Source organism: Hyperolius riggenbachi, chromosome 3, assembly GCF_040937935.1.
Source record: "Hyperolius riggenbachi isolate aHypRig1 chromosome 3, aHypRig1.pri, whole genome shotgun sequence".
Taxonomy (NCBI): Eukaryota; Metazoa; Chordata; class Amphibia; order Anura; family Hyperoliidae; genus Hyperolius; species Hyperolius riggenbachi.
In genome coordinates, this window is record NC_090648.1 from 264,007,632 (window position 1) to 264,032,412 (window position 24,781).

General features: G+C 43.5%; 1 protein-coding gene across 1 annotated transcript in view; it reads left to right on the top strand.

The window, feature by feature from the left end:
* The window catches only part of LOC137561390 (pendrin-like), a 64,569-nt gene extending 51,186 nt beyond the window's left edge, over positions 1-13,383 (top strand). The window contains exons 16-20 of the mRNA XM_068272684.1: positions 2,093-2,311; positions 4,355-4,409; positions 5,798-5,937; positions 9,819-9,911; positions 12,173-13,383. Of these exons, the coding sequence (XP_068128785.1) occupies positions 2,093-2,311; positions 4,355-4,409; positions 5,798-5,937; positions 9,819-9,911; positions 12,173-12,190 (525 nt within the window). The 3' untranslated portion in view covers positions 12,191-13,383. The remainder of the gene's footprint in view (positions 1-2,092; positions 2,312-4,354; positions 4,410-5,797; positions 5,938-9,818; positions 9,912-12,172) is intronic.
* The last annotated feature ends 11,398 nt before the right edge of the window (positions 13,384-24,781 follow it).

Genomic DNA, 24,781 nt, shown 5'->3' on the forward strand with positions numbered 1-24,781 from the left:
ACAATCTATTAAAGTAACCTCTTTGCAAACTGCTGCCATACTTATGCCCTGGTCGCAACCATATCCAGAGAAAATACAAAAGTTTACTCCTGTTTACAAACTATGTCAGAAAACAACAGAAAAGAAAGCTTTTCCCTACCACCTCCATTCAGCACATACAACCTCCAGCCAATTCCTGTCCGGTGCAGTCTCCAACCAACTCTTGTCCGGTGCAACCTCCAGCCGATTCCTGTCCAGCGCAACCTCCAGCCGATTCATTTCCGCTGCAGACTCCAGTCGATTCCTGTTCGGTACAGCCTCCAGTCAATTCCTGTCTGGTGCAGCCTCCAGCAGACACCTGTCCGGTACAGCCTGAACAGACCTCAGCTTCCCTTGCCCAGTTGCATGAAAATGTACATGTTCCTGCTATTCTCCCTGGAATTTTGCATGCTGTAGACTTGTTGGCAAAGTACCAGCCTGCCAGTTCCATAGTGTGTCAATGTCAGCCTGCCAGTTTTGCAGTGTGCTAGCCTGCCAGTTTTGCAGTGTGCCAGCCTTCCAGTTCCACAGTGTGCCAGCCTGCCAGTCCCACAGTATGCCAGCCCTGCTAGTCCTGCAGTGTGTCAGCCAACCAGTACTGCGGTGTGCTAGCCTGCCAGTCCCACTATGGTCCAGCTAGTTGCCCAGCCTAATGTCCTGCCAGTTGCTCAGCCTAAGGTCCAGCCAGTTGCTCAGCCTAAGGTCCAGCCAGTTGCTCAGCCAAAGTTCCAGCCAGTTGCTCAGCCTAAGGTCCAGCCAGTTGCTCAGCCTAAGGTCCAGCCAGTTGCTCAGCTTAAGGTCCAGCCAGTTTCATGGCCCTCTGCTGGTCCCCAGCTTTCACATACTTTTGCTGACATCCAGTGCTAACAGACTTTTACTGGCACCCAGTTCTACAGACTTTTGCTGGTATCCAGTTTCCACAGACCTTTATTGGCACGCAGTTGCCACAGACTTTTGGTGGCATCCAGTTTCCTCATATCTCTGCTGTTACCCAGTTGTTTAAAACGTCTGCTCCTGCCCAACTGTCATGGATTTCTACTACTGCCCAGCTGTTAAAGACTTTCTCCTGATGATACCAAGTCTGCTGTTTCTCCTGATGGTGCCCAGTTCGCTGTTCCTCCAAATGGGGTCCAGTCTGTCATTGCTCCCAATGGGCAAATTATCTGTTCTCATTTTTACAATAAACAATGACTCCCCACATATTAATCCACTAATTGAATCAGATAAACAGAGATGTAGAGTCAATAACAAAGACATCTAAGCAGGTTCTTCCTTGCATGGCCTGGCGAGCTAATATTTGCCTAGCACTGTTGTGTAAAGGTTCCCATACATCTAGCAATTTTGGGAGCCAATCAACCAAGAGACAGATTTCTCTCTGATTGAATTTGATCTGAGAGATATCTTTTAGCTGCCCATACACCGCAGGCTGATTCCTGATCGATTTCAGCATTAATTATTTCGGGAATTGGCCTCATGACCCTGCCTCGTTGACCCCCTGGCACCTCCCCCCAAATATTTTTATGTGTCTGTGCATTAAGAAACTTTACCTGTCCACTGTCTGCTGTTATTACCCATTGGCGCCCCACACGGCTGACGACATTATAGCACATGAGGCGCATGTGTGATGCTAGCAGGAGGCGTGTCAGGGGTACACATAGAATTTTGGGAGGGACAGCACCTGAGGGTTTCGTCACTCGCGATATCGCACGTCAATTCCACTACAAACCCGATCACGTCGGCCCCAGATTTCTCAGCATGTCTGATCAATTCATTTGGCCAATTTCATCCCAAAATTGGTCGATTTGTCGATCGGGCAAATCTAGTGGCTGCGCCAATTTTCTTCTGATTCAGTAATTATCAACCAATTATCAACCAAATCGCTAAATGTATGGCCTCCTTTTTTGAATCATACAGCTTACTGTTTGCATGAGTTAAAAACTTGCCAGCCTTTAGCATGATTGTTGTAATTGAATTAGGTTCTTGGTGTTCTCATCAAAAAGATCGAATACTTTATATGCTTCGCTTTTATTTACAGAAAAATGGTGTTCACAAATAATAATATTTATTATCCTAGGGTGGGAACAGTATGGAGTCGTCTACTGATGAAGAAATGAATGACTTGGATGATCAAGAAAAGACGAAGGCAAAAACAAACAGCATAAAAATGCAAATAGATTGGAGTGCACAGCTACCTATCAGTGTGTCTGTACCTGTGGTTACTATTCATAGCCTTATTTTTGATTTTGCACAAGTGACATTTCTTGATGTGGTTGCAGTTGACACTTTAAAAGGGGTAAGTAATTTATTTAAGTAAATAAAGCTGGATGAAAGCTTAAATGTGATATTTATCATACAAAGACATCATCCAATACATTCGATTTTTTATTTGATTTTAAACAGGCGTTTATTGGGACAATTATAGCCTTATAAACACAGCATAATAAAGAGGACCTCACAGAATAAAAATATGACTCAATAAGATAGGATACAAAACTGATTATACAAAAAACAGTTTATAGAAGAAACAAAACCAGCAGTTGGGTCATTACACAAGGAGCATTACACTAGCAGTTATCTGTCATCTGGGAGCCAGCAAAATCTGCCAAGGTATAAACAAATATACCGGTAGGGCCCGTTCAGATCACAAATGCGGATGGCCATGCGTGCGGAACGCGTGCGGACCGCAACGCGTACGAACGCATGGCCATCCGCGTTTGTGTGCGTTGCGTGGCTGATCCCATCACTGAAAAGTGAATGGGACAGCCACTCGTTTTAGCAAAATCTGCGTGCAGCATGCGTTCCCGGACCGCACAGGTCCGGAACGCATGCAGTGTGAACATCAGACATTGCACTCTATGCAATGTCTGATGTCGTGCGTATCGGCCACCTGCACGCGTTTCCAAAACGCGGCTGGAAACGCGTGCAGTCTGAACGCTCCCGTAGTTAGCAAAATTAAATACCCCTCTAGACCATCAATTCCTCCCATATAACATTATACCAATCCAGGTTTTCTATACTTGCATAAACTACTCTATAAGTTAGCATTATTAAATCTAATCTGTTATTAACAAGGCCAATATTGAGATCAGAAGCTTTCCACTTAAAGGCTATGCACCAGTGCGAATAGGAGCATGTACCTATACATAACATGGAACTGTGGTTTAGTTAACTGAAGGCCCAATTCTTATTCCCAGGCTTTCGTATAGGGCAATACAGTCTCCTCTTCATGTACATTGAGTAACAGGTTATATAAGAGTGAAATAGTTCCCTTATGTCTAGAGAAACCAAAGTAAAGGGTTTCATAACTAGTGCATTCAAGGAGGTGAAGAAAGTTGAGAGATAAGAAAGTCTTATCTGGCAATGGCAAAAAGCTTCACCCAAAGAAATCTCACGGCCAAGTCAAAATTGATGAAAGAAGATAAATCAACCTCCCTGCCAAAACTTGGCAGTGGTAATAAGACCTTGGTCCTTCTACCAATAAAAGTCCTGAGGCCGAAAGAAAGTGGGGAAAAGGTAGAATTACCAAAGAAGGACAGCCGAGGGGAAAGAACTGATGCAAGTTGAAATTTAGGAGCAATGGTGAACCACAGCTTATACATTAGATATTTTATTAACAAATAGGTTATTTATTTCCCTTACTCATTGAGCAATGTAAAAAAAACAGAACACATCTGTTAAACTGTGACCACTAAAATATAGACTACAAAGGAACAAAACTGTACAGTTAGTTTTTTTTTAACAAAACAGAAAATATCTGAACTATGTAATCATATAATTAACTGTGATAATAGCTAAAAAGACACTGAGGCGGAAAACAGAATTATGATATAATGATTTGTATGAGTAGTACAGCTAAGAAATAAAACATTAGGTGCAGAGACATACGTTTAATATTGTTTCCAGTACAGGAAGAGTTAAGAAACTTCAGTTGTTATCTATGCAAAAGAGCCATTGAGTTCCACGACTTTCAAAGTCGCAGAGAGCTCTGTCTTCTGAAGCTTGTTAACTCAGCTGTCAGTCATTGTATCTTCTTTTTCTCTGCAGGTCAAAAGTTCACTAGCCTGCTCTGTAAAATCATTTAGAATGTTGAGTACTGTGTAAACTGCAAATATAAGAGAATGATGCAATGTTATTAAAAAAACTATGTAACTGAAAATGAAAATATGAGAATATTTTCTTTGCTACTAATGTTCTAGTAATTATCCGTACTACTCAACCAATTCATTATATCAAAAAAAAAAATGTCCGCTTCAGTGTCTCTTTAAGTTTCCATTTTCAGTTTTAAGGAAGCTTTAATCACATGCTTCATTCCATGGGGCTGCTTTCTATTTTTTAGATGTACAAAGAATTTCAGAGAATTGATGTGGATGTGTATATTGCTGTGTGTGATGGTAAGTTGTCTGTGAATTGATTCCTGGTAAAGACTGAAGTATCTAGAATTGTTCAAATCATGATTTTCACTTAATTGCTTAGTTTTATCTATGATATATATTCCACTTATATATGGAAGGTGTGAATGCCTTAAAAATGTGTGGGTAAAACTGATAAAACAGTGTGAGGACAGTAGATTCATATTTTGGACAGAGAATAAGACTGGTCCCCAAGAAGAGTGAATGATTTATAATAAACTCTAACAACCAAATCTAAATAGGTGAGAGAGCCTTTGTCATCTTAAAGAGAACCCGATGTGGGTCTTCAAGTAAAAAAAAACAACACGCTGCCTGATCTGTGGGGGTTGCTGGACCAGGCAGCGCTTATTACCTCCTATCCCCACCGCTCCTAGCTGCTGCCATCAATCACGTTCACTTCGGTGACTCACAACACTGCAGAGGAAGCGTCTGTGCTCTCCTGTGAGAGAATAGCGCTGATTGACGTGGAGGGGGTGGGGGAAAGGAGGGGAGCAGGCGGGGAGAGGCTATTAGAGCCTGTTAGAAGGCTCTGATAGGCAGGGAAGGGGTGTTTTGCGGACATTCCTTAGCCTGCAGTGGAACGCCCCTTCCCCGTTAGTTTACCGACATTTGAATGTTGCCAGATGTCACCAGATTCCAGGATGGCTAGCGGGGCGCAGCGGACACGGAGAGAGCTGCGATCAGGACACACAAAGGCATGTCCTTCAGAGGGGAACATGCCTCTGTGTCTCTTTTTTAGATTGAATAACCCTCCTCGGATTCTCTGTAACCCTCATCACACAAGACAACAAACACACACACTCTCACAAGTGTAGTGGCTGCCCTCCCCAAATGTAAAATGTCCCATCTGGTGTCCATACTCAAAACATTCTCACCTGTCTTGCTAGCGTGACTGTGACCACCATTACAAGTGCTGTACCACATGGCACTTTACAGGCACGCGCGGCAACAGGGGTCAGCGGAGGGTCCCGAGAGTCACACACAGCAGGACAGGTGAGAATTTGTACAGCACAGCCACGGGGGGGACATTTCACACTTTGGGGGTCCCTCGGGCACATTAATTGTTGCAAAATCAAACGTTACCGTTGCGCTCCTGATCGAGAACTTTCGACCGACATTTTCCAGCATTGATATTCTACTGACTTCGGCAAGAAATCGGTCGAATGATTGATGTGGTGGACCTGTTTTTGCGACAATTTTTATCTGATTCAATAAAATCACTAGATGTATGGCCACCTTTATTGTCCTCAAGATTACAGTGTGATTTTGCTTAGATTAAATTGTTTTATTGAAATAGAAGAAGGAAAATAACACAAACTAACTGAATAAGTGAAGATACTTATTGAATACATGCTTTTTACTCTTTACAGATAAGGTTTTGGGCCAGTTGGAGGCGTGTGATTTCTTCAATGACATGATAAAGCCTGGCATTTGTTTCCTAACAATCCATGATGCAGTACTACACATACAGAAGCAGAAGCGTCGCCTTAGCAACGGTGTACATGATATGGTATGATTACATTTTCAGCTGCTTATAGAACAAAAAGAATCCTCGCTAAAGGGGATTCCAGATGCCATGTTGCCCGTCAGTACAGCAAGGCTAATTACATCAACATTAATGGCAACTATAAATATTGCATCCGTTATGTTTATATTTTTGCAGGCTTTTTATCTGATGTGTAGCTGAGCAGTGTGATAGAAATAAAACTTTGGGGTTTTTTTTGTCTTTTTTTTTTAATTATCTCTTGGAGTAGTTTGCAGTTCCCTACACATATTCATCGTATCCAAGTGAAGCATGACCTGTAAGAATGAAGTATGGAAATAAGTGAGCCTACTTTTGTCCTTCAAATTACAATTAGACAGCTTGTCCCCCCAAAATTTAACAAGGCTGCAGAATATCCCCCAGCAACTTGATGTTCCTCTTGTCATAGTGCTCCTATTAGCAAGCAGTATGTACTGGTTTGTTTTGATCCCTGCTCCCCATGTCATGGAATGCCAGAGAGCAGAGTTGATGCAGGGCCCCAACCATCTGAAATCACTGGGGGGGGGGGGGGGGAGGATATGGATCTATACAACAGGAATACTGCATGTAACGATCGGTGTAACACAGAGAGAATCTGATTCTTCGCGATCTGCAGTATCCCCAAGAATACAGATATACCTGATTATTGGGGATCTGCAGTATCGCCAATAATCAAATATGACTAACCTCTGGATACCTGAGTAATATGAGTGTTTGGTGCAACAGTAATACTTTGAGGAGAATACCTGTGGAACAGGTATCAGGACAGTAGGCAATACTGTCCTGGAGAACAAGTACCTTCCAGTAACCTGGGACTCTCCCGAAGGGATGAGCCAGGCTAGGGGTAGGAAGAACCAGAACGTGAGTGACACCAAAGACAGAATGTCACTGACTGATCTGTGAACTATCTTTTAACTGAGAAGATAGTTCTCGAGGTCGGGCAAGCCAGGTCGGCAACACACGGACAGACAAAGTACAAAGACAGGAGGCTGATTCGGTAATCCTAAGGCACGCAGGGTTTGGCAACACAGTATCAGAAATAGCGAGGTACCGAATCAGTAACCAGAAGAGTGGTCAGGAAAGCAGAAAGTCATAACAGATAATAAACAATGCCTAGTCTTGGGTGTGAGCTCCGAGATCATCAACACCCTGGAACTAGTCTGAAGAATAACAGAATGGTAATACAGATTCTTAGACTTGGGTGTGAGGTCCTTAGTTATCAACACCCTGGAACTAGTCTGAAGTATAACAGAATGGTAATACAGATTCCTAGACTTGGGTGTGAGGTCCTTGATCATCAACACCCTGGAACTAGTCTGAAGTATAACAGAATGGTAATACAAGTCCCTAGGCTTAGGTGTGAGGTCCGTGATCATCAACACCCTGGAACTGGTGAAGTATAACAGAATAACAACACAGATTCTGACAAAAGGTCTGAGTGCTTCCACGTAGTGATCGCAACGGCAGACAACCAGAGAATGACCAGCACCCAATATATATAGTAAAGCGCTCTCCAGCGCCTCCCCTAAGTGCTGGACCAATGGTAACTGGTTGAATCATCAGCTGACCGGCTTGGTCAGCTGACTTCCTTCTAGCTGTCATAAAAGTTCTGCCTCTCAGCGTGCGCGCGCGTCCTTCTGAACCTGTGTGGACTATCAGTCCCAGCCACACCAGACATGTGTTGTAAAGCACCCGCCGCGCTGGACGCGGAGCCGGCCGCACCGCTATCAGAGCATGCGGCGGTTTCTCCGCGTTCAGCCATACTAGTGGATGTAGGCCTACGCGTGAAAACCGCCGCGTTGGACAGGGAATCAGCCGCCTTGTTCTGAGTAGACGCGACGGCTTTTCCGCGTTTTCTCACACTGCAGAGCAGGATGCCCCGTTCATAAAAGTAAGAGGCTTCTGTGGCTCCTGCTATGTTTTGTCTATGATCTCTGTCAACTGTCCAGCACCATCCCCGCTATCCAGCGATGGGAGCCCCTGAAACGACAGCCGACAAGGAGTGGAGAGCCACTACTGCGCCTGCGTTGGATCGCGGTAGGTAAATATTTACCTTTCCAATGTTTAGGGGCTTCCAGCGCTGGATTGCCAGGATATAGGAAAACAAGGAGCCTAATTAGCATCCAGAGGCTTCCTCCTCCTGAGGTAAGTATCCCCCAGAGGTTTTTTTTTTTATAATTATGGATTTTCTTTAAATCTGAATTATCACAAATATCTTCAGTTTAAAGAAAATCTATGTAGAGAATTAACACTTTTTTTATTCATTCTGATGGTGAGTAATGAGGGAGGGTACTTGGGGAGGTGTGGAACAAGGAAAGTTGGGGACTAACTGGACATTGGGTCTAATGGGCTAAGTATGAATATGGTGAGACAGCTGTCTTCAGATTTAATGGTATTTAACTTAATAAATATAGTGTATTGCAAATTAAGTTGAGTCTTGATTAATGTGCTCAATCTATGTTCTTAGAAACAATTGCCAACAACTTATTGATCTTATCTTTATACCTATAATGTCTGGAGCTGTGTGATTAGGTTCACAGGGGTGCGGTGCAACTGCTGCCCTGTAATGTACGAAGTGGCTGTTGCACTGCACCACAGTTGCACTGCAATGCACCACCTATAGCAATGCACTCAGTGTGGCTAGTGCATTGCAATATAACAGAATCCCAAAACACTGCATGTTATCGCAAAATGTGTGCATTAACAGTGACAGTGAAGCATACTTTTCATTGACTGGATGTGACGCAATGCACGGATAACATGCAGCACTACTTTCCAGATCTGTTGCATTCTTGCTGTCATGGAAAAAAACTTCCAAAAACTTCCCTAGGCTTACTGTGAAAACTTTTGTATACAGAAAACTTTATTTCTGGATCCATAGCTATCAAAACTACTGGATGCAGAGTGGCAAATGGGCACAGTTCTGTCTGCCTGCCTCCTCCAGCTGTCTGTTCACTTTACCTCCACGCCAGTAGCTGTTTTTGCCTCCTAGAAATATTTTTATTGTGTCTTTATCCAGTCATTGACCACATGCTAGTCATACTGTCTACATGCACAGTCTCTGTCTCATAAGCATGTTTCAGTTTCTTTCTTCACGGGCAGTACCTACATACGGAGACATCTCTTCGATATGCCATTTATGTGATTTTCCTATGTGGTATATACTAGACCGCCTACACACTGTATAAGCATCACTGCAATAATTGGTACTTACATTACAAATACACACTTTAAACAGTGGGACTATATTTTAAAAAGTGGAACAGATATGTAGCTGTTCCCAATAACAGCTAGTCATATTTTTGCTTAACTTGAGTGTTTTATATGCAACACCATCCTCCCTATACTGACACACTTTCAGTCTGTACCAAAAATGCAAGATAAATCACTCTTCACCAGAAATAGGAAGTACATTGTTGATCTTCTCAATCTCTTCAGGTCTGTAACTAATAGGGCCGTTGGAAAATGCAGTTGTACTGACGCCTTGTGGGCATTGTTTAAATTTGCAGCCATATATGGGCTTTTGTGTGTTGTTTTTTTTTTTTTTAATTGCATTACGCTGTTAGCCTTTGTAGCAAGATCCTGGTTACAAAGATGAACCTATGGGCTATTGATAAATTGCACTGCACTGTTTCACATGTGATTTTAATTTGCGCTTTACTTTTTGTATAGCAACATCCCTTGGTGAGCTGATTACATGGCATTTGGGCAGATCTTGAGCTTATTGCACAAGAAACTTTAATTTACTAAAGATTGATCTATGAACCATTTTAACCACCTGAATCACAGGATTGACTAAACAGAATTACATTTTTTTACTGCACATATGTGGAGGAAGTAGTGCATAATGACAAATTATTGTTTTCCAGGCTTCAAATATTCCAGAGTCTGGTTGTTTGGTGGAAATGAAAGAGATGGCGGAATACAAGTCAGCACATATAAAGCTCAATCTCCTGGAAGAGGTGAGATGATTATTTTGTAAGCATTTATGATTTTAGACACATTTAGATCCACAGTGCAAAAGTCTAGGCATTTTCCACCACACGTTATGAAAAGGTAAGCAACATTTCACGCAAACACTTTCTGTAGAAATTATAACATCAAGTAATTTAACCTGATGTGTGTTTCGTCTAATGTGCATTACAGAGTGCAGAGCAGAAAAAATAAGTCTAGACCGTTTCCACAAGGATATTAATGGAAACTATTCCATTGAAATTGCGTTGTTTTCAGTACTAATGCAAATTTGCACAAAAATTCGCATTAGCTCCCAAAACAATGCAATTTCAATGGAATAGTTTCCGTTGAATGCATTTCATTAGTCCTTTCTAGTCAAAAAAAAAAAAATCAGACAGCTTGCTGTAGATTTTTGCTGTACGCATCAGTTTCCGATGTAATGATTGTCAATTACGCTAGTCGCATGTGCAAATTCTCACAAGAATTTGCATAAAACAATGTAAACATTTGCCTATGGAAAACGCATGCAAAATGTAATATCCTTGTAGAAACACAGCCTTAGTAGTAGAGTAGGACTAGATCTAGCTTAATCATTACCTCGTGAGCAGTCAGGATATACAGGAAGTTATTAATGGGTGAACCACATTACTGGTTGAAGAAAAATGTATTTCCTCCGTCCAAAAACAGTTCAATTGTTTAGCTAATGCTTTAAAGACTACCAGAAGTGAAAAAAAAGTTAGATATCTCAGTAGTGGGAAGAATCTGGATGGTCCAGAGCAGTGGTCTTCAAATTACGCCCGCGGCCGAGTGCGGCCCGCCGAGGCTTTTTCACTGCCCCCCCCCAACACAAAATGTATAACTTATACTTGCAGCTCACCGTACCTTTAAACATCGGCAGCCCACATATAGAATAGCAATGCTGGCACCACCCATCCACATACTGTAGAAGCCAGTAAGAAGTCATTCACTGGCTTCCAATCCAATTCTGCATCAGGTAACACTGCTGTCCAATTGGGTGGCAAGTTGTCACATGGGTATGCTTCACTGTCTGGTGCCCAAAGACGTTCTTCGGGCGCCACGTGACTGAATGGCTGCTTCTCCACGCATGATTGGGGGGAATCTATACCTAGATTCAATGTAATTTTTTTCAACATCATTTTATGCATAAAAGGAAGAGACACAAAGAGCCCAATATCGTGTAGTAAGTATTGGATAAGGGTGGACAATGTAGGTAAGTAAAATAATACTCACAAACCAGGGTTACACTCTAGGCAACCACTGTAAATGCAGGTGGGGAGATTAGACCTGTCCCCACTCAGGATTAAGAAGTCGCTCTCTGTAGATCGGAAAGAAGGGGGTATATCACCCTCCACCAGGGGCAAAAACAGGTATCGTAAGAAGTGTACAGAGGCGCCAACAGGATAAAATATGCTAAAAACTTTAAAATTGCTGCAGAGGCAGTGGTGGACTTACCTCCCCGAAGCAAACATGAAACTGTCAGTTTTCAAAAAAATATAGATTTATTAACATACAGTGGGAGGCGAAAGTTTGGGCAACCTTGTTAATTGTCATGATTTTCCTGTATAAATCATTGGTTGTTATGATAAAAAATGTCAGTTAAATATATCATATAGGAGACACACACAATGATATTTGAGAAGTGAAATTAAGTTTATTGGATTTACAGAAAGTGTGTAATAATTGTTTAAACAAAGTTAGGCAGGTGCATAAATTTGGGCACCACAAAAAAAGAAATGAAATCAATATTTAATAGATCCTCCTTTTGCAGAAATGACTGCCTTTAAACGCTTCCTGTAAGTTCTAATGAGAGTCTGGATTCTGGTTGAAGGTATTTTGGACCATTCCTCTTTACAAAACATCTCTAGTTCATTCAGGTTTACAGACTATCCAGCAAGCTCATGGTGAACCAGAACTCATTGGAGTGGACACCTAGAGCTGAAGCATTATGAAATTATTCTGTACTTACTGTGTGAACAGAGCTGCTGAAAGAGAGGTGTGCAGACAGGTGGCTAGCCTTGGGGTAGTGCAGGCACCATACATTGCTGGTGTGAGGCAGAATAGGTATCTGTATTATGTTACATGGACAATCAATGGTGGAAGAGTTTGTGACACTGTCATATTTCCATGCATTTTTTTTGTATCATGACAGACCTACATAAAAGTAGAATTTTTAGTGATTTTTAATATATCATTAAATAAAGTACTAAAAGTGCATGTACAGAATCCTTATTGATCGCATTTTCCACAGGGTGTTTTCGACCCTTGATGATGTCCAATGCAGGACTAAAGAACTATACCAAAGATGTGCTAATGACCAACAAGAGAACATGTAGCTGAAGATACAATCCACTCATTAAATACAACAGAATCAGCTATATTGGAGGAATGAATCTGGGAAGGCTAAGCCTTGCTGTACTACTAACTTGGTGAGATAACACTGAAAACACAGTTAACACAAAAAAACACAGTTGGACCATGGTACACCCATGCACTGTCCAGAGGTCATCATGGAAGACTTGCAGCTTAAAAGCCACACTTGTGACATGGAAACAAGTCCAAAAAAAGAGATCAGCAGTTGCTCTGGACTGATGAGTTCACATTTGAAAGACTAAAAAGCAGTTTGTTTTGTCTCAGGCCTTGAAAGCAGCACAAGGATAAGTGTCTGCAGGCAACTAGGCTAGGTGAAGATTCCTTACAGATTTGAGGCTGCATTTCTGCACACTATGAATGATCTCATCCATGTACAGGGAAATGCATACCCATCCTGCAGTACAATCAGATAAAAATTTGTAGCAGACTAGAAAGCCCTTACTAAAACGTAATTGTTATTTAATCCCTGACGCATTTTCCGGCAATGCAATCTGATGCGGTCTGCAAAGACATCAGAAGTGCATAGACTGCACTGCCTGATGCTTTAATCCATCCCTTGCATTGAATCACAACGCATGGTTGCCGGCAAATATTCGCATACACATTGCAATTTCCATTCATTATAAAGCCAGTTGCGTGTTGTCCGGTATTAGTCATGGAGAGAATAAGAGAGAGACATAACAACAACATTTGTTTAGGTGATGTATTTAATGACTAACTGTCTTTGCAAGCTTTTGAAACTTTAAAGTTTCTTCTTCCGGCATGTTTTCTGAACCAGTTCTGAAACATGCCCGAAGAAAAAACTTAAAGTTTTGAAAGCTTGCAGAGAAATCTTGTACAGTTAAAGTGCCCATACATCAGAAGATTATGGGCAGATTCGACAGAGACAAATGTATCTCTAATCAAATCTGATTAGAGATAAATTTGTCTCTTTGTCAAAGCTGCCCATATACTGCAGGCTGATTTCTGTCTGATTTCAGAATGAAATTTTCAGGGAATCGGCCGAGCTTGCCGCGTCTTCCCCGCCTCTGCCCCCCTAGTGTATAAATGTGCCCCCTATGTGTGCATTTATACATTACCTGTCCTGTGTCAGGCTAGACGCGGTGTCTGTAACCTCTGGGCGGCTCTCCGTACACGCCACTGGCGCATAGCATCTGCTGTTAAACGCTATGTGCCGACCTCAGACGCTATGCTCCAGTGGCGTGTACGGAGGGCGCCCGGAGGTTACAGACACCGTGTGGAGCCTGACACAGGACATGTAATGTATACACACATGGGGGGGGGGGGCACATTAAGGGCCTGTTCAGACTGTCAGCGTTTGTAGAAAGCATATAAATTCAAGGAAACGCAAGTTGAAAAACGCATGCGTTTTCTTGCGTTTTCTATTGCGTTTTGCACACACACGTGACCCAGGAAAAAAAAAGGAATTATGGGAACCGCAGAGGGAAACGTATGCTAAAAACGCAATAGTACGCGTTTTTGATACGCGTCCATAGACTTTCATTGCGTCCGTTTCTATGCGTGATGCACAGAACTGCGTGCAGCAATGCGGAGGAGAAACGTATGCGTCTCATACGCATACATGTGAACGAGGCCATTAAAAAACATTAGTAGCCGTTTCTATGCGGAAAGTCTTCCTGTACGCGTTCTGGAAAAACGGCTAGGAACGCACATAGTCTGAACAGGCCCTTATACATTATGGCGGCAGCGGCGGGGTTTCGTCGCTCGTTCCAAAATTGGCCGATGTACTGCTGCACGCCCGATCAACCAACTTCACCCCGACACCTTGCACCAGGTGCGATTGATGGTCGCATCGTAGATCAGGCCTGCACTTGGTGGCACCGATTTTCAACCAATTCGATAATAATAATTGAATTGGTTGGTCAATCGGCCACTAAAGTCGCTTGATGTATGGGCACTTTTAGTCATTAAAGGTATCACCTACACAGCTTTTGTTGTTATGTCATCGCATCCATTATAATCAATAGAAGTCACTACCGCATTGGGAAGAATGGCATATAAATGCAAGAGCCCTTTCCTGCAGTGTGATTGTGGGGAAGGGGCATTACCATTATAATGAATGGAAATCACTACTGCATTGGGAAAAATCACATAGGAATGCATGGGCCCTTTCCTGCAGTGCGATTGTGGGGAAGGGGTCTTACTCTATGTCTTAGGGTGACCTGTCACATGGACAAGAAGTGATGTGAAATCTCCCCAGCAGGGATGCAGACCACAATATAAACCTTACATAGGTCTTAACGCATTCCTATTCTGTGGAAAAAATGGCTAGTTATATTTTAATTCTTATTATAAATGGTCCACTAAACCACGAGCCAGTATGCATACTATTTGCATAGGGATAGCAAAGACATTTTCCTCCAACAGGTACAGCAAATGGGGTTCTACAAGTTTTTATTGTTCATTTGCAGTTATGTGATGTAAATTCTCAGTGGAGCACATGATGGCAGGCCATGAGAGCCATGGTCACATGACGTGTGCAGCAGCTGAAAGGGGTCATTTCTTGTCATCCCGTTATCCTCAAATATTAAATATGGTTTTAGATTTATGAGCACAATATTTATATAATGCAGATTTACTGTAATGCCTTTATTTAAATAAATATATTTTCATGATGCTGATCTGTTGTTCACTAAGGTTTTCAATGTTATCTAAGCAGTCAGTATTGCATGTTTTATTTATTTAAAAAAAAAATGTACAAAATTGTCATTCAGTTGTTTTTCCATGTTCTACAAAGTTTTCAAAAAGAAAATATTTCAAAGAAATGTAAAGTTTTATTAAAAATAAAACAAAACAACAATCACTCCTGAGGCAGGAGATTCTGGCCCTGGGGATTTCTGCAACTGAACTGCACAGGCGTTGTATAGGGGTGTGCCAAGGTTCACAACCAGTGGTATTTGTACCCAATGGGCATCTTCAAAAGGGTCCAGGCTATAAAAAAATTAGAGTTTTAGAAAATGGTAGTCCTATATAAACTACAACACCAAATTAGTATTTCAGCTTATTAATAGCAACAGTAAATGCCTGGAAACTGTAAAAACAATTACTGTGTACTACTATGAAATGTATCTGTGTTGAGGGATGCTTGAGATAATCTCTACTATATTCAGGGGTATTTGGTGAGCACAGGCTTTCAAAACAGGTGTATATCAAATAATGTTAGATTGTAGGCCTTTGTCGATGCCCCAACCCCAGTATCTCCCTCTTAACCATGCAACTTCATCAATGGCACCTTTCCCAAGGACTGACACATACTGGAACTGTTTGGTCTCTGTAACCAGCTCCCAAATCGCATGATCATGTATCCTGTACCATGTTTGCCTTGTATAACCTTGTACTATGTCATATAACCTTGTGCTACATTTCTGTCTGATAATCCTTGTTAACATTGTATGTGTCCCTATTTATTGTCCAGTGCTGCATAATATGTTGGCGCTAAATAAATAATATTGTTGAGAAACACTGCTCTAGTGCACTTCTGCCCTGGCTATTAGAGAACATAACATTATTTGAATCTGCCATGTTGAGCACTTAAAATAATTTAATTTTTTTTAAAGAAAATGTTTTGCTTTACTTTAATCACATGCACCAAAATCTCACTGACAGCTACTGAACGTCTTTCAGGCTGACCCACAGTTTTCTTAATCCGACTGAAATGTGTAAAGCTCAGTTTTTAGGCAATCCAATTAAAACGGTAGTGGCTAGGACACATCCGGGCACTAATAAAATAAAAAATCCACTTACCTGGTGGAGTTTCCTCTAGCCCCTGGCAACCGTCCTGTCCCCTAGCTGCTGCTCCGCTCCACGCTGGTGGTCTGGGGTCCCCTCTGTTGAAAGATCCTAACTGCGCATGCGCGAGCGGCTCTCAGAGCTGCACTAACATCTGGTCTGCGCAGTACAGTCCAGATGACATCAGTGCGACCAGTGAGATGCATCCTGGAGTGCAGAAGAAGCCAACGCAGAAGCCGATGTGGCCGGAGCTCCGGCGAGGGCACAGGACAGCTGCCAGGGGCTGGAGGAAGCCTGGGGTAATTGGATTTTTTATTTTAAAGTTGCTCGGACCTTCCCTTTAAAGCACGAGGATCATCCATAATATCCCAGGAAAAAAAAATAGATATATTAGGAAACAAATACTAACTACTTACATAATATATGTATTCTATATAGTAAATAAAATGAAAACCATTCCAGACATTTTCCATTTTTACCAGTTCTGACTGAAGGCAAACCTGATGTAATTTACTCCCTAAGGCCAGGAACCCACTAGTAGCGCTTTTCTGAGCGCTTTGTGATTTGAAAGCGGGGGGGGGGGGGGCGGGGGGGGCACTGAACCGCTCACACACAGCCATCTTGGATATAAAATGTAGCATGCAAGATGAGATGATGGCATCGAACAATGCGAAAAGCTGTACCTGTCATTTATGAACTGCTTCCATTCAATCAAATGCAACAGTGGTTGATCACCATACACGTTGCTTTTATTGCCCGCCTAAACCATCACCGCCGCACAGAAGCCTGGGTAAGCCAGCCCTAAGGGCAATTGGGGTCATTCCACAGAAGCAACTGTCCTACAGGATTTATTGGAGCAATAGAAAGCGGAACTGAAGATTCTTGAAAAAAAAAGTTTCACTTACCTGGGGCTTCTGCTAGCCCCCTGCCCTGTGCCCTCGACGTCCTGGAAAGATGCTCCGGTCCCCCACCATGGCTCTGTTTCTGTTTCTCCGACTTTTAAGTCAACGTCCACTGTGCCTGCGCAGCCCTGGCTGCATGCGTCCTCGCTCTAATTCAGGTCACCATGGCCATGCTGCACATGCGCAAAACGGCCACGGTGACATGAGCAAGGATGCGCTCAGCCAGGGCCATGCAGGCGCAGTGGCTCAACAACTGGAAACCTAAACTAAGCCGCAGGGAGCATTGTTTCAAGACGTCAAGGGCACAGGGAGGCTGCAGGGGGCTGGCAAAAGCTCCATGTAAGTGAAATACAGAAAAAAGAAAGAGTACCCGAGAGCACTGCTATGATCATTAAATCTAGGATAATATGTGCGTATCTAGAGCAACAATATATGAAAACCAGTAAGAAGAAGATCTCACAACGCACCAAATTGTCAGAAAAGTATAATAAATAATCTTTATTTTAGCTCAGTAGAAAAGGTAATGAATACACTAAAAATACATATACGTAGCACAATCACAAACACTAGGTGAGGGAAACGTCACAGTAAAGGGTAAAATCACCCTGTAATAAGGGTAGGGTGGCTGTGGCGGCTATCGGGGGCACTGGCTCGGGGCATCTCACAAGTAAATTAGCGGCGGTTTGGCGCGCCTACATCACGCACCTTTACCTTGTGCTGGCTGCTCCAGCACATACTTGACACTTAGGACTTACTCATCTGCATTGTAGTGACCTGCTCTGGGTCACAAGTTTATGCTTGGCACATTTGCACAGGATTTGGAGACTAAAGGCCCATACACACGTCGGATTTTTCCGAACGACGGGTCGTTTGAACGTCCCGTCGTTCATTCATCAGCATGCCAAATCGGGCGTGTGTACAGACTGTCGTTCGGGTGAAAAAGACTGGTCTTCAAAATCAGTCTTATCACCCGAACGACAGTCTGTACACACGCCCGATTTAGCGTGCGGACGACTGAACGACGGGACTTTCAAACGACCCGTCGTTCGGAAAAATCCGACGTGTGTATGGGCCTATAGATATACATATATAGCATTGGATTGTACTTTTATTTATAGAATTGTGAACTCATGTTATATTCTTATTGAACTTAGTTTTGTATGCACATTTGTATGATGATTGTTTCTATCATTAAAAGCGCAGGTCTCATCGCTGCCCATTAACAAAATCTATTATTCCCCACCATATTGCCAGTCTGGGTATTTTACACACTATATTTTTCCCGCAGCCACCCTAGCCTTATTACAGGGTGATTTTACCCTTTACTGTGACGGTTTCCCTCACCTAGTGTTTGTGATTGTGCTACGTATATGTATTTTTAGTGTATTCATTACCTTTTCTACTGAGCTAAAATAAAGATTAATTATTATACTTTTCTGACAATTTGGTGCGTTGTGAGATCTTTTTCTTACTGGCCCCATGTAAGTGAAACTGTTTTTGTTTTTTTTTAATAATCTTCAGTTCCGCTTTAATACAAAGTATTAGAACACTGCAAAATGGCTTTTCAGTTGATGTAGAAAGCAATTTTGCTGTGATTTTACTAACCAGAACCACAAAAAGAAGGAAATCACAATTGCTGTACAAATCCCTAATGTAACGATTGGTGTCAGCAACACAGATTTTTCTGATTATTGGTGATCTGCAGTATCACCAATAATACAGATGCTATACCTGATTATGTGGTGATCTGCAGAATCACCAATAATACTAGTATAGCTAGACACAGGACACCCAATGTGATATAGTGTTTTGTGCAATAGTAATTGTAGAGATTATCTCCCGAGAAGCGGGAGATACAAACACTTCTGCAGCCTAGGATTCCCTGAGGAGCAGGGAATCAGGCTGTACTGCAGCCAGTGGATACCTGAGGAGCAGGGATCACTGTCTGGAGTAATATTGATGATGATTGGTCTGCAGCTAGGGATTCCCTGAGGAGCAGGGAATCAGACTGTACTGCAGCCAAGGATTCTCTGAGAGGCAAGGAATCAGACTGTACTGCAGCCAGTGGACCTTGGATAGGTAGAGACCCACTGACTGTACTGCACGATGGTCTACAGGGGAGCTGGTGACCATAGGCCTGATATAGCAGCTAATAACCACCTGAAGAGCAGGCGTCACAGGTATACAGTAAGGTTGATCACCCAGGGGCTAGGTGACAGCCAGAAAGGTCAGACAAGCCAGGTCAGCAACACACGGACACACAAAGTACAGAAGCGGAAGACTGATTCGGTATCCAGGTACAGGCAATGTTGGCAACAGGTAATCAGATGGGCGGAGGTACCGAATCAGTGAACAGGAGAGTAGTCAGGAAAGCCAAAGGTCATAACAGGTAACAGAAATCTCTCTTAATCCTAGTCTTAGGTGTGAAGTCCTTGGCCTCAACACCTGGGATCTAGTCTAACAGATGATAGTAACAATATAGCAATCTCCTAGTCTTAGGTGTGAGGTCCTTGGTCTCAACACCTGGGAACTAGTCTAATAGATAATAGTAACAATATAGCAATCTCCTAGTCTTAGGTGTGAGGTCCTTGGTCTCAACACCTGGGAACTAGTCTAACACATAAACAGTAGCAAGCAATAGTACTTTAAAGCTATAAAAGGAATCTGACTCAGTGTGAATTCCCAGCTCCGGCTGGTTCTAACACACTGTGGGATCTGTCTCAGGTCTGAGTGCTCACACGTAGATGTTCGCAACAGCAGACAACTTGCAAGTGACAAGCGAGTCCTATATATACTAAAAGCGCTCCACAGCGCCGCCCCAGTCTCTCAGCCAATCCGGAGCATAGCTGGAGTCAGCTGATCGGCATGATCAGCTGACTCCCCTTCTAGCAGCATAAAGGTCCTGTCGCTTGGCGCGCGCGCGCATAGTTCTCCATCTGTGTGCACTAGAAGGACCAGGCAAAGCGGCAGCAGCCGTCGGCTGGGACGCAGAGATAGCCGCCATGCCGCTCTGCCATGCGGCGGCATCTCCGCTATTCATTACACCTAGCATTAAATTCAAAATCAGTTTAAAATCACTAGAAATACCATATATACTCGAATATAAGCCGACCTGCATATAGGCCGACCACCCAACTTTTACCTAAAACAACTGGGAAAAGTTATTAGCTCGAGTATAAGCCGAGGGTAGGAAATGGCAGGTGGAATTCCAGGGTGAATCTTGCTTATAAGTCCTGTAAATAAATGCCCCAATAGAGCTACTGAATGAAAAGTGGAGCATAGGCAGATTCTAACTACATAGAATTGGCACTATATTTACACAGTTCTATCACCATATGCTAGTTTACTCCTGGGTCTACTGCGGGTCACTTTACATATTATAAGAGATAATGTAAGGTTAAATAATAGCTGTATCGTCCCCCTTGTAGTGGATGTGTGCCCCCACTATGCACAAATGTATAGACGATCTCCCCTTCGTAGACACAGCAGAGCTGTGTAAAATCTTACCCACCGTTCTTGTGATTGATACCCACACTAGCAGTGTTCTCCCCACCGTACATGTTATGGATGCGTGCCCTCGGGTGCATGACATTCAAACTCACTGATCCGCGCTGTCAGGTCTTCTAACTTCCGAGTTCCCGGTTGGGGGGTGGGCCAATGTATATGGAGAGCCATGGTTGCCATTCACACTGACAGAGCCGCACTCCGGGTCACCGCAGCACCATGACCTTTGCATAGGCAGAGCAGTGAGTGATTTTACCGGTCTGCGCTGCATTCTGTTCCTTAGCCTGTCAGTCCTGTCGCATCTCTGACGTGATCCCTCTAGTGAGGCGCCATTAGAGGGCATCATAGCAATTAGATGGACTGACAGGCTAAGCAACCGAATGCAGCGTTGGGCCGACCGGTATAATCACTCACCGCTCTGCATATGCGAAGGCCCAGACCCGGAGCTTGGAAGTTAGAGGATCTGACAGCGCGGATAGCAGTATAATCACTCCCCCGACCCGGAGATCGGAAGGATCTGACAGCGCGGATAGTGAGTTTGAATGGCATCTACCAGAGGGCACACATCCATAACATGTACAGTGGGGAGAAGACTGCTATTGTGGGTATCAAAACCGGCGGGTGGGGACACAACCGTTGCCGCGCAGCTCTGTTGTGCATATGGTGGGGGTGCGCTTGGGGGAAGACTCATGTATAAGCCGAGACCCCCACTTTTGAGCCACTTTTTGGGGGCCAAAAATTCGACTTATACTCGAGTATATACGGTAGCTTAGGAAAACCCTGTTAAAATTGCTCCAGAAAGAGGTTAGCAACTGTGTTTTACAATTTCTAGTGGGCCTAGCCCTAATAGTATATTTGTATGTGCCAAATTTGGGATTCTGGCTTTATTACTGTGAGAATGTTAGCCTTTTCCATTTTTTCCATTGATGTGAATGGGTGAAATCTGATTGGCTGTTTGTGGTTCCGCCCAGGTGTGCAAGGGGGGGGGACACGAGACCCCCAGAACATATCCCAGGTACTAAGGGATATGTATACCAAGATATAACATTTACTGAAATCAAAATGTGGACAGTACAATACGTTATTTAAGTAGAACAAGTATTTATCTACAGTACTTATATATGTTTTTTTCCTGGGATAGTATGGCTGCCCCTGCTGCTTTAACTACCTAACAACCGTGTCACGCCAATGGAATGAACGCAGCGGCAAGCCCAGGACTGCCTAACACCGATTGGTGTCAAGTCCTAGAGCTGCAGTTTAGCAGGGAGCGCGCGCGCATGCGCGATCATTCCCTGTCGGTTCAGTGATCAGCCTGCTAGCTGAGATCGCGGTTAGCAGGCCGTTAGTAAACGAAAGGGAAAAGAAATCCCTTTTGTTTACATTGGTACAGCGCTGCTATCTAGTGCAGCGCTGTAGAAGGGACACTCAGCTGTCCCTCAGAGTGGCAGGGGATCGAAGCCCTCTCATAAGCTGATGCCTATGAGAGATGGAGAAGAGGATGGATCGCCGTACTAATCAAATCAGGACGGCACAAGGTAGTGGGAAGGAGATGGTGGGGGAGGTAGGGAAACTCAGGCACTGCAAGCCTGTTGAAAAAAAACCACAGGATCGCAAGAGTGGTCAGAAACCTCCAAAAGAATGTCCTATTAAGGACAATAAAAGTCATTTGTGTGCTAAGTAGGGCTGTGCAGCAACCTGACAAAGCTGCACAGCCCTGTATTGTGAAAAATGGCCTGGTCACTAGGGGGGTGTAAGCCTGCGGTACTGAAGTGGTTAAAAGGAACCTGAAGTGAAAGTCATATTGGTGTCTGTTGGGGGTGCTCCTTTTAAACAATACCAGCTGCCTGGCAGTCCTAATGATCTCTTTGGCTGCAGTAGCACCTGAAACAAGCATGCAGCTAGTCTAGTCAGACTTCAGTCAGAGCACCTGATCTGCATGTTTGTGCAGGGTCTATGGCTAAAAGTTTTAGGTTGGAAGCACACTTTTTTTGTGCGGAAAACCATGTTTTTTTTCTGCCATACATGTTTCTGTTTTTTCCCCTGCATTTGCTGTGTCTTTTTCATGCATTGCCGTTTTTAATAAATATGCATATTCAATAAGTGAAATAATACATTATGAAATCATTTTTTCAGTTTTGTTTTTAAATCAAAAACACATGTGAATCGCATACGTTTTTGATCTATAGGAAAGCACTGTATGCAAATCACATGCGATTTGCAAACAGTATGTGGAAAGAAAACACTTCCTCTTCGATTTAAAACCTTTTTGTGCGGAAAACCATGTTTTTTCTGCCAAATGTGTTTCTGCCTTTTTCCCTGCATTTGCTGTGCCTTTTTCATGCATTTCCGTTTTGAATTTTTAATAAATATGCATATTCAATAAGTGAAATAATACATTATCAAATCATTTTTGTTTTGTTTTAAATCAAAAACACGTGCACATCGCATATGTTTTTGATCTCCTGCAGGAAAGCATTGTATGCGAATCGCATGCGATTTGCAAACATTATGTGGAAAGAAAAAACTTCCTCTTTGATTTAAAAAATGCACATAAAATTGCATTGTGAATCACACAGCAATGCATTTTTGTGCCATAGACTAACATTATATGTAAATTTGCATGCGTTTTCCACTATAAGGCTTAACGCCTGCAATTCTAATAAATGTTCTTTCTGCCTCAGATACAGATGATCATCACGACAGACAGGCTCCATATTCGTTTCACTTTAGATGTGCTTTAAAGTTAGCTCTGGACATAGGAATAAATTGACTCTTACTTACCTGGGGCTTGTTCCAGCCACTCTCTATGTCCTCCGGGTCCCCTCCGTTGATCCACTGTCAGTCATGACTTGCTGGGTCATGCACTGTGGCGCATGTGCTGACCTGGCTTATTGCTTACTTTCATTGCACTGCTATGCTGATGACAAACTGCTATACAGGTAGTCCCCGGTTTTACGAACGCCCGCATTACGAACGACCCGCCGATACGAACACCCCGATCCCGTCGTGATGACGTCATTTCCATGTCGGGGAAGTTTGAAGAAGCGGCTTCAAACGGCCCCAGAGTGCCGGCGCATGTCCCCGCAGCAGTGTTGGACTCACCTCAGAACCAAGTCCAACGCTGTCTGTCCTCTGCTCTCAGTCTCTTGCTCCATATAGCCCCGTACAGCCACCGCTAGATGCAGCATCCACTTGCACATGACATACAGGAAGCGGTGCGATGCTGCATCTAGCGGTGGCTGTACGCAGCTATTATGGAGCAGGAGAGTGGAGGACAGACAGCGTTGGACTCGGGCTGGAAGGTGAGTCCATAGGCAGAGAGCGAGGGGACAAAGCGGGGCACAGGAGTGCAAACATCATAGAGGCACAAGGGGTAAAATCGGAGGCAAAGGCACAGGAGGCACAACAAATCAAAAGGGTGGTACAAATGGAGGCACAAAGGGTAGAATTGGAGGCACAAAGTACAAATGGAGGCACAGGGGTACAAGCAGAGGCACATGGGGTACAAACAAAGGTACAAAAGGGGTATAAAAGGCATAGGGGGTACAAACAGAGATAGGGACATAGGCACAGAGGGGGGACAAACGTGCACAGAGTACAGACGCGCTGAAGGGACAAACAGGCATAGAGGGAGACAGAGAGGCACAGAGGGGGGCACTGGAGGAAAAGGGGGGCACATCGGATGCAAAGTGGACATAGATAGTACAGCGTTCCGACTTAAGAACGGATTCAGGTTAAGAACGAACCTACAGTCCCTATCTCGTTTGTTAACCGAGGACTACCTGTATATGTCATTCAAACCCAACATGACAGACCACATGCCAAAAATAAACACATGCTTAGCTGAGCTTCAAGAGTGGAAGAATGAAAACTGGCTTAAACTAAATGCTGACAAAACTGAGGTTATTGTCATCAGAGGCCAGCGCCTAACAGCAATGCAGCTCCAGACACGGTCAACACCACTGAGGTTAGGGAACTCAGACCTTACTAGCTCCATCACTGTGCACAGCTTGTGTTTACTGAGTGATGTGGAATGAAACTTCAGGAATTAAATCTCAGCTGTGGTGAAACATTCCTTCTTTCACCTAAGGCCCCGTTCACACTGCACGCGTTTCCAGCCGCATTTTGGAAACGCGTGCAGGTGGCCGACACGCACGACATCAGACATTGCATAGAGTGCAATGTCTGATGTTCACACTGCATGCGTTCCGGACCTGTGCGGTCCGGGAACGCATGCTGCACGCATTTTTTGTAAAAACGCGTGGCTGTCCCATTCACTTTTCAGTGATGGGATCAGCCACGCAACGCACACAAATGCGGATGGCGTGCGT